This window comes from Physeter macrocephalus, chromosome 11 (assembly GCF_002837175.3).
Source record: "Physeter macrocephalus isolate SW-GA chromosome 11, ASM283717v5, whole genome shotgun sequence".
In the NCBI taxonomy this organism is placed as follows: Eukaryota; Metazoa; Chordata; class Mammalia; order Artiodactyla; family Physeteridae; genus Physeter; species Physeter macrocephalus.
This window is the reverse complement of record NC_041224.1, coordinates 43741128-43751957: the sequence shown is the minus strand read 5'-3', so window position 1 is coordinate 43751957 and position 10830 is coordinate 43741128. Positions and strand designations below refer to the sequence as shown.

The 10830-nt window shown below is 46.4% G+C and overlaps 1 protein-coding gene across 3 annotated transcripts in view; it reads right to left on the bottom strand.

The window, feature by feature from the left end:
* PLIN1 (perilipin 1) overlaps positions 1-6709 on the bottom strand; it is a 13743-nt gene extending 7034 nt beyond the window's left edge. Inside the window, exons 1-4 of one of the 3 annotated variants that reach the window (XM_024117246.3) lie at positions 6629-6709; positions 5902-5960; positions 2967-3171; positions 1226-1308 (exon numbers count right to left, since the gene is read on the bottom strand). In XM_024117246.3, coding sequence (XP_023973014.1) covers positions 1226-1308; positions 2967-3171; positions 5902-5946 — 333 coding nt within the window. In that variant the 5' untranslated portion in view covers positions 5947-5960; positions 6629-6709. Of the gene's footprint in view, positions 1-1225; positions 1309-2966; positions 3259-5901; positions 6079-6628 lie in introns of those variants that run through there. The other 2 variants (XM_028495754.2, XM_055087937.1) reach the window with 2 other exon arrangements.
* Between the last annotated feature and the right edge of the window lie 4121 nt (positions 6710-10830).

Below are 10830 nucleotides of genomic sequence, written 5' to 3'. Positions count from 1 at the left end.
CCGGGAAGATCCCACATGCCGCGGAGCGGCTGGGCCCGTGAGCCATGGCCGCTGAGCCTGCGCATCCGGAGCCTGTGCTCTGCAACAGGAGAGGCCATAGCGGTGAAAGGCCCGCGTACCGCGCAAAAAAAAAAAAAAAAAAAGAATGCCCCCCAAAGTCCACCTCCTTGATAACACCTCATGCACACACGGTGAAAGGTCCGCGTACCGTGCAAAAAAAAAAAAAAAAAAAAAGAATGCCCCCCAAAGTCCACCTCCTTGATAACACCTCATGCACACAAGGCATCTCCTCTTCCAAATTCCTCTGCTGTCTGCTCTGTCTTGCCCTCAGAACATTGCTCACATTCCTATCTGCACTTATGTGGACTTATAGATGTGGTTGATCTTCCTACAGGTTCTGCATTGAAATAATGTCTTTCTCTCCTTTGCCTTAGGAGCTCCTCTGTGACAAAGACGTTGCCGTTTATCTGGAAAAATAATGAAGAGCATTGGCCTCGGAGCCAAATAGACCTGCTCTCATGTGGCCTCCACTTAAGGCTGTGTGCTCAGGGGGAAGTCACTAGTTTTCTCATCTGTAAAATGGGGATACCCACCCCTATACCAGAGGGTTGACAAGAGGATTAAATGAGAGGGCTCTATAAATCATATGTCATGACCCCTGTCATAGGGTAGGGCTCAGTAAATGTTTGTGAGATGGGTGGTAGTTTGTCAGCGAGATGGATGGCGTCTGAGAGTGCAACTTATTCCCCCAAAGTACCAGACATGGCCCTTACCATGGCAAATGCCCAATGAATAGCTATCCAGGTGAAGTGACATTTTCAGTCTCATGGTCCATAAAGTGTTGGATCTTGAGGACATGGGACTGCAATCCTGGGATCTGACGAGTGTGACCCATGATCTTAGGTGGCTGTAGTCACCAAACGGTCCAATGTAGGCCAAAGAGCAGGGAATCAGAAGCAGTGGGCCCTACCCCAAGCTCCTGTTTGAGTTTGCCTCTGGGCTGTGCCTGCTGGTTTCAGAAAGCCTGCCTTCATCTGGCCCCACAGGGAGAGGAAGAAGCCCATCGTGTGGTCTTAGGGACAGGCAGCTGCCACCAGCCTTGGAAGGCATTTGCCACAGAAATAAAAGACTCACATTTATGCATCGTGGGCTCGTGCCCTCTCCTCAACTGGGAGGCAGTGACAACAGAATGTGGGGAGCCTTAGAGAAGAGGGGAGGGGCTCACCTTTTCAGGAGGATACTGGAGGGCTGGGATCTTTTCCTCCAGGTGGTCCAGGCCTCGGCAGGCCAGCTCGTTGGCAGCCACGACTGGAAGCAAAAGGCCATGGTTGGGTGAGCCCTGCCCCCACTGTGAGAGCCCAGCAGGGGCCTCTGTGCCAAGGAAGGCACCTTGGAGCCCTCAAAACCCCCAGCCCTGCTACCCCCAAAGCATCTGGGAACCTGAGGCCCTCTGCCACCTTTAGCCACCATCCACTGAGACTCCTTGAGAGCAGGATGTTTCCCCTCTGAGCAGGAGCTCTGGAGTCATGCAGATCTGCACTCAAAGCCCAGCACCTGCATCTGCAGTGTAGCTTCAGGCAGGTCACAACCTGGCTGAGCCTCAAGTTCCTCACTTGTAAAATGTGGATTAATGTAGACAAGCCTTGCAGGGTTGTCGTGAGGAGGAAGTGACAGAACCTTTGTGAATCACCAACAGATCCTGGTCTCTCCTCCTCCGACAACCCCTCTTTGGGTGAGCACTGGGTGAACACGAGAGGGGAGAGTAGAGGTGTCAGGGTGGAGGGGCAGCCGGGCCCTAGGGTGGGAGCAGGGCTGGCACTGCTTAATTCTAGAGGTGAAAGGCTGTTCTAGAGTTCCAGATAGTCCATGGCCCCTCCTTTTAACCTCTAGGAGTGAGATGATCAACACTGGGAAGAGGGTCACAGGGAAGAGAAAGGGGCAAGTGCCAGAGGCTGCAAATGTTCCCGGGAGATACTGCCCAGGGGCTGCCGAGGACATCAGCTCTGCAGACATGACCATGGAGATCACAGTTTTAAAGGATATCTATATATTCTCTTTCATATTTTCTTTCTCCAGATATCCCAGGTTTCTTTACAAAATTCTCAAGCAGCAGAGAGCCCAGATGACTTGGCTGACTTCCGACTGGGCAAAATGAGACCCAGGGAAATTATTTAAGGAGTTTGCAGGCAGGGAGGTGGACCCAGGCCCAGGTCTTCTTTACATCTGTCCTCTCCCGTTTGCTGTGCCAAATCCTCAGATACCCATAACTCTGTAATCAGGACTGTGGCAGGTCCTGGACTTCTGGAATTTCCCTCAGCCTTGTCAAGAGCCGTGCCGTGGAGACCATAGTTTCCGACGGGGCAGAACAATTTGAACAGGGGCAGGTCTGGTAAGTTGTCCTCACCTTCAGGGCCCTGACTGGTAGCCCTCTGCTGCCCCAGCCTGTCATGGGGCCAGTACCATCAGCTGCTGGACCCAGAGGGCGTCCCCTCCCCCTCCTCTCCCCGCATCCCTGCCAGGCTAGCCCTAGTGCCCACTGCCTCTGCCTCTGTGCCAGACTCTGCTAGTTCCTGCTGCTGCTGCTGGATTTGGAGCCAAAGTGGGTGTCTGGTCTGCCATGGGCCCCCACTCCCACCACCGCCCTCATAGCTCTGCCCACCTCTTCTCCTGCCAATTATGTGGCCCATCATTGTCATCCTAGGAAAATGCCAGCTGGGCTACAGATGAGGCATCTATAGATGAGAAGAGACCTATATCTATATCTACATCTATATTTGTATCATCTATATCTGTAGATGAAAAGACTATGTAATGGGATGTAGATAGTCAGGAAGGCAGTCAGACAAACAAAAAGGCAGACAGACAAGCAAGCTATCAAACAGACTGATAGACGGACAAAAGACTGGCAGGCAGGCAGTGAGCATCAGTGAACAGGCAGACAGCCTCCGAGGGCCACAAGGACTCACACTGGGTGGACAGCCTTCGGACCACCGGCTCCATGCTCCAGGCTGCCAAGCTGGTGGCGCTCTGCACGCCCTTCTCGTACGCACTGCATACAGAGGTCACCAGGGGGTGGGCTTCCTTGGTGCTGGTGTAGGTCTTCTGGAAGCACTCACAGGTGCTGCTCACCACCGGCAGCTGCAGGACCCGCTGCAGCACGTTCTCCTGCTCCTGGAGTGGAAGGAAAGCAGGTGTGGAAGTCATCCCACCTCCTCCTCCCACCTCCTGGGGAGGCAGCCCCAGGGCCATGGAGCCCATTAGGGCTGGCCTGGGTCCAAGTGACCTAGGAGGAGCCTAGACTAGAGAGGTCTCTGGAGGCCCCACAGGGAAAACAAGAGCCAGGCTGCCATGCTCTCCTGGTCACAATCCTGGCTCTGGAGAGCTACTGGGCAAACTCTGGCCTCCAGGGGCCACCCCACTTAAACTTAATCGTAGGAGCAAGTGTGTCGGCGCAACTGCCTAGGGTTTTAGTCCACCTTGGATTGGTAGCTTCATCTGAACATCTTTCTGGTCTTTTGGGGAGACTGCCTCCCTGCCTCCAGTGCTTGTCCCACTGCCTAGGATGCTCCCCTTCCCTCCCACAGTCCCTTCCGTATGGCAAAATGTCACTCCTTCAAGACACGGTTTGAGCATCGCTTCTTGTGTGAAGCTTCCTGACTCTCCTCCTTCATATCAGAAGCCACCACTTCCCTCCCTGGGTTGTTTCCGTACTCATACATGGTGCTCGTCTTGATCATGTCTGTACTTGGCTCTCTCCCAGGAGACTGTCATCTCTGTACCTCCAGGGCCTAACCTAAAGCCTGCACAGTAATGTTAGTTGAATAGGTGAATCACAATCAGGGCTGCACCTAAGGTGTTAAGTTTAGATCTGCCCAACCGTACAGAATCACAGAATCTTAGGCCTCCAGGGGCCTCTGTAGCAAGAGTGCTTCCCACAGTCCCCCTGGGAGGCTTGTATTTGGACGTCTCCTTGCATGGAGCTCACCCCTCATAGAGTGGCCTATGCCCCTTGTTGGACAGCATGGCTGAGCTGAAATACGCTCCACTCTCTGCCCTGTGGAACAATACTGAGGAAATCTGTTTCATCATTCATGGGCTGGCCTTTCACACACTTAAAGACAAATATTTCTCCCTTTAGCAGTCCCTTCTCCATTCTAAATAGCTCTAGTTCCTTACTTAGCTTACAAACGGCTCAGCGCCCTGATCTGCTGATTCCCTCCTCTGCACACACTACAGTTTGACATCACCTTTCTGAAAAATATAGCACTCAGACTTGAAGACAGCGTTCCAGGTGTGGTCTGAGTGTGTGGGGTATAGTGAAACCATCACCTCTCGTTATTGGGGTGCTGTGCTCTTATTAATGCATTCTAACCTCAACATGAGGCACTTAATTAAACTTTAGATCACCTAAGAATCTTAGTGGAGAAACACTGATCTTTGAGGTAAAAAAAAAAAAAAAAAAAAAGTGGATTCTAATCCTGCAGAGGGAAACAACATTTACTCAGTGCCATTATGCTCCAGGCACTGACTGGGGTGCTTTCGTGATATGACCTCATTTAATTCTAACAGCGACACTCTGAGGTCAGCATTATCACCAGCACTTTGCCAATGAGACAAAGACTCAGAGATGTGAAGTGACTTACCCAAGATCACACAGCTAGTAAGTGGCACTACCAGGCCAACTCAGGCCTGAAACAGCATGTCTGAGATTTGCTTCAAAATAACACAAGGTTGGGGAATGAATGGGGTGAGGATAAGGCACAATTGTCCACGGATTATGGTTGCTGGGGCTAGTGAAGGGTATTATATTTTTCTGTCTGTTCTTAGGAATATTAAGAATTCTCCACATAAACATCCCAGGTCTGACTCAGATGTTCGAGCTCTTTCTGTAGCTTTGAATAGGCACTGTTGCATAGTTCTGCTCTAAAGGTGAGGACCTAGCTTCTTCTGTTTGTAGGCGGCTGAGTTAGAAGACCCGTCAAGGAGACCTGATGTACACTAGACAGCAAGCTACAATATTTCAGCTTTTGGTCTTGCAGGTGAGTTTGAAATTTGAACCAGAAAAAGATCATGACTGTAAACAAGAAAACATTTCTTTAACATTTTGGACAGAACCTTCAGGAGTTGTTTTAGGCAAAGCCAAAGAAGGAGAGAGGTCCTGGGACGACAATAAACTATCGATACCTCTTAACTATGCTCTTGACCATTTTATGCCTCTCTGTGTTCTATGATCCAATAAAAAACTTAACATGGCGATTCCTAGTACAGAGGTTAGTTAAAGCCTAACTTGGGACAAGATGGGTATTATACGGGTTCACAATTTTTAAGTTTCACTATTTGAACTGTACCTAAATTAGGGAGGCCTTGCCAGGAGGCATCAGTACACCTAAACGTGTCAAACTACTCTGAGTCACACTGAAAACCAGGTCAGACACACAAACTGGACACACTGCCCCTCTAACCCCTTCCCACATACATAATGTGCACCATGTAACTCTAAGAGGTGCCATTTACATAGACTGCACCATACAAGAAGCCTCTGGAGTTACAAAATGCCGAGGCTCCGTCCCGAATATACATTTCACCTGGGTGGACAAAGCATGGGCTTCTGTTTCAGACTTTAGAAAATAGTAGTTCCCTTCCTCTCCTTTCCCTCCCAGCCAATTTTTCTGTGCTTTTTCTCCAAGGTACTTAGTTTTTAAGAGACATCTTTTTTCCCCCTCACATTCTCTAACAGCCTTCTGCAAAAGGTAGCGAGGGCAAGAATAACTAAGACATAATGGTCAATGAGTTATGAATATAATCTAGACATATCTTGCTCTAAGCCCCCTGAACTTCTCCTCCCACCTCCTTCCTCCCCACAGAGTTGTCCACTGTCTCATATGAGCCCAAGTTACTTACAGGGCGGTCTTCATCCAGCAAGGTTGGACCCTTGTTAACTGCCATTGGAGCTCTTCAAGCTGCAAAGCAGAGGGTTCCAGGTCCATGAGAAAGTCCTCAGCCTGAGATCCACAGGGTCAGTCCCCTACCTCTCATGGCCATCAGGGGGGGCCCAGGCTGTTTGGAAACTCAAGTTCCCTGAAGAGAAGGTATTTGGAGGATGAATGTCACAGACAAGTGGCCAGTCCTTAGAGTCCCATAGGGATGAGTTGTCCCCCAGCCTACTTGTCAAGACCGTAGTTTCTTATAAGGATTCAGGTTAAGAAATAAAAAATGAAAGTAGCTTTAAGAGATAAGAGGTTGCAGATGTTTAGGAGCTCTTAGATGAGGGTCCAAAAGAGATGAACAAAGTTTCAGATTTAGTCTCTTTTTTTTTTTAATGAAAAAGTTCTGCATTAATTCCTCTCTTATTAAACAAGCAAATTTGCCAGTCATTCCCTCTGTGCTCAACCAGAGGAGAAAGTAGTCATTCTTAAAACCAGCAATTTCAGCTCTGTTCTGGAAAACTAGTGGCCCCAGAATATCTACTCTACACTCTTGGTCATTCACCCTGAATAATCTCTCCCTTAGTGGTTTCCCTGCAGGCCTCTTCATCCTCAGTAAAATTCCCAGAAGACCCCTTTACCCTCAACTTCTTTAATTCTCAGAAATAAACCAGGTAAGGTTGTCCCAGGATCCCCACACTCACTCCAGCTGATGCCACCTCGGTCCCACGGAGCCCGGGCTGCGGAGCGTCTCCTCCGGTGGAAACAATTCCAGTTGCTCTGGGGAGTCTTGAGAAAAGCTACTAACACCTCCCAGCTAGAGGAGGGCAGAGAGGAAGAGAAAGCTGGGTCATGGTTATTTGACCCAGCGTCCCCTGGGCATATCTTAACTTCTTTAAGGAGGATTAGCCAACTAGGAGTTAGATTGCACAGCTGTAGGAAACCGGACTCAAAGGAGTTATTATTCCATGAGATAGCTGTTCTGTAACATATTTCTGGACGCCAGTTCTCAAGAAACTGTTTTCCAGAAAGAAGATGTTGGGATATGTGTCATTAAACTCATAAGCTCTAAAGTTTTATAATCTTTGGCTCCTTTTCCATTAGAGGGTCCTACGGAACCGTTTTCAACCCATTTCCCTCATCCTTATTTTTTACTATCAAGAACGAATTTTGAACAGTAAGATTTAAACCCACACAGGAACACAGTTTACCTGAATGTATTAGTCTTTGATTATGAAGATGAATTGCTCTCAGTGAAGAAGAGAACCAGAGCTGTGGTTTACTCCTTGACAATCTAGGCTTTGAGGGAGCAATTTCAATCTCTGCAAAATCCTGGATTTCAAGAGTTTATTGAACTCTACCTGGTCTAAGATGCCACCAGAATATGCAGTGCGAAAGCCAACTGAATTTTGTCAAGTTTGGAAAAGTGACAATGTTGACCAAGGTTCTGTTACTGATCAACAGCATCCAGACAACCACCTATCACCTCTCATCCCTTCCTTAGTGATGAATCAGGCAGGAGCCCAGGTGCTAATTCCTGGCTTCAAAGATGATGGAGGCTGTGGTTTTCAGCCATCGTTTTCAGATTGTCTAATAAGGGCTTTTTAATTAAAATGGGTAATAGGACAAAACTTTTTTTCCTTATTTTTTGTAGAATCATATCTAGTGTTGACTCTCTGCTAAGTTGTATACTGTGGGCAATAGGAGAAAGAGGCAGGGAGTGGGGAGACTGATACAAAGGATCTATTTGGGGTTTTTTTGTTTTTGTTTTTATTTTTGGCTGCATTGGGTCTTCGCTGCTGTGCATGGGCTTTCTCTAGTTGTGTTGAGCGGGGGCTCCTCTTTGTTGCAGTGCGTGTGCTTCTCATTGCGGTGGCTTCTCTTGTTGTGGAGCTCAGGCTCTAGGTGGGCAGGCTTCAGTAGTTGTGGCGTGCAGGCTCAGTAGTTGTGGCTCGGGGGCTCTAGAGCGCAGGCTGAGAGTTGTGGCACGCGGGCTTAGTTGCTTCACGGCATGTGAGATCTTCCCGGACCAGGGCTCAAACCTGTGTCCCCTGCATAGGCAGGCAGATTCTTAACCACTGCACCACCAGGGAAGTCCCCAAAGGATCTATTTGTGGTAGATCCTTTGTATCAATCCTGTATCTAGGATACTGATAAAGCAGGAGAGGGAGGAAAGGGTCAAGCAGAGTCTCCAAAAGGAGTAATAAATATGTGATACATTTAATACTTATTGATCCAACCTGGGCTTTTAAAATATAAGACAATAATGGAGAGGAAGAGAAGTATCTAAAAAAAGTGGCCTCAGCCCTCACCTCACTTCAAGGTTCAGGATAAATTATCTATGAGGTTGTGTCGAGAGAGTACCCCGGGCCAAAGGGCAATGTTAAGATACTGAAGCCGTGGCTTTGGGCCAGAGGGCATACAGGGCTCTGTGCCTGAAAGCTCTGCTGACAAAGCTCGTTCTTTGGCCGCTTCAGCTGGGCGTCCAGGATGTGGGTGAGAGGTGAGAAGTAGTGAAAAGGTCTAAGGGAGTCCCTCAGGAAGGGTCCACTTTCCAGCAGCAGCTTGAAGGACATAGTTACTTTGTTTTCTTCCCCATCCCTACATGGCCCTCCCAACCCTGTCTAACTACCACATGAGCACAGGGACCTTGGTCATCTTGTGCACAAATGGATCCCAAACAAATCTAAGAATGGCACTCAAACATTCATTGTTGAATAAACAAATTCTCAGGCAACAATGTTCAGTTGTCAATGTGCTGGCCCATACATCTATTAGAAATGTCTCTGGACAAATATTATATGATATCACTTACATGTGGAATCTAAAAAATAATACAAACAAATCTATATACAAAACAGAAACAGACTCACAAACATAGAAAACAAACTTATGATTACCAAAGGGGAAGGGGGGGGTAGGGATAAATTAGGAGCATGGGATTAACAGATACAATTTACTATACATAAAATAGATAAACAAAGATTTACTGTAGAGCACAGGGAACTATATTCAATATCTTTTGTAATAACTACAAAAATATTAGGTTTGTAATAACCTAAAATGGAAAATAATCTAAAAAAATACATATATATCACTGAATCACTTTGCTGTACACCTGAAACTAACACAGTATTGTAAATCAACTATATCTCACTTAAAAAAAATACACTTAGTAAGAATACCTACCATTTGGGGTGGGGATGTGCGGGGAGGAGGGAAATAGGTGAGGGAGATTAAGAGGTACAAACTTCTTACAGTTACAAAATAAATGTGTCACAGGTATGAAATGTACAGCATGGGGAATATAATAAATATATAATATCTTTGTCTGTTGACAGCTGGTACCTAGATTTATCATGGTGATCATTTTGAAATGTACAGAAATATTGAATTACTATGTCGTGCACCAGGAACTAACATTGTGCTGTAGGTCACCTTTACTTCAAAAACAAACTCATAGAAAAAGAGATGAAATTTGTGGTTACCAGAGGCAGGGGGTGGGGAGAGGGGAAATTAGATGAAGGCAGTCAAAAAGTACAAACTGCCAGTTATAAGACAAATAAGTACTAGGGATGTAATGTACAACATGATAAATATAATTAACACTGCTTTATGTTATTTATGGAAGTTGTTAAGAGAGTAAACCCTAAGCGTTCTCATCACAAGTAAAAAAAATTTTTTCTATTCCTTTACTTTTGTATCATATGAGATAATCGATGTTCACTAAACTTATTGTGGTAATCATTTCATGATGTATTAAGTCAAATCATTATGCTGTACAACTTGAACTTACACAGTACTGTGTCAATTATATCTCAGTAAAACTGGAAGAAAAAAAAAGAAATGTCCTTGGTTTTTAGGATCCCTCATGAATGAATGTGGAGGCCTGGAGGTGGGGATGGTTAGTTATAAAGGACAAAGATGCACAGGGAAGGAGGTAGCAGGGCACCATTAAGGTTTTCACAAATTCTGGAAGGGATGGCATTTCCCAAGCTCTCCACCACCCACCCTAACTTGCAGAGGACAAAAATACCAAGATGGACACCACTGTAAAATGCCATCACAGATTCAAGGCCAACTTCTCCAGGCAGAATCAAAAGCACCACTGACAGGGATGATATAGAGGACCCCCTCCTGGCTAGCAGTCTGGATGAGATTGTCTTAGAGGTCTGTTTCAACCTGGACGTTCTACATTTAAATCTTCCTTCATCCTTTTCCTGAGCTTGGATCTTCCAGCCAAGAGCTTATTTTACCAGAACTCACTCTACCAACTGTGTACATTCTGATTATCTTTGGATCACCTTATTGTTAACTCTTCTCCATTCCCAGAACACATTCACAGATACATGAATAAATTTTGTCTATAAATTTATTAGACATAATTTATTACAGTAGAAGATCTGGACAAAGTAAAAATAGTTAAATTTTTTATTTGCCCTGATCTAGCAGCTTTTATTTCTCTTAAAATTCCCGAAATGTTCTTTCTCAAATCCCATATCTTGATTGGTCACTTTAAAAATAGAGAGCCAGGGCTTCCCTGGTGGCGCAGTGGTTGAGAATCCGCCTGCCGATGCAGGGAACGTGGGTTCGTGCCCTGGTCCGGGAGGATCCCATATGCCGCTGAGCGGCAGGGCCCGTGAGCCATGGCCACTGAGCCTGCGTATCCGGAGCCTGTGCTCCGCAACGGGAGAGGCCACAACAGTGAGAGGCCCGTGTACCGAAAAAAAAAAAAAAAAAAAAAATAGAGACCAAGGACCTGAGTCTACTTTTTAAGAATCTCAATCACATTTATGGGAAATTTACTTAGTGCACAATTCTTTTCTCCTTTCCATCCAGTCCTGTCAGACGGCTCACATTTATGGGAAATTTACTTAGTGCACAATTCTTTTCTCCTTTCCATCCA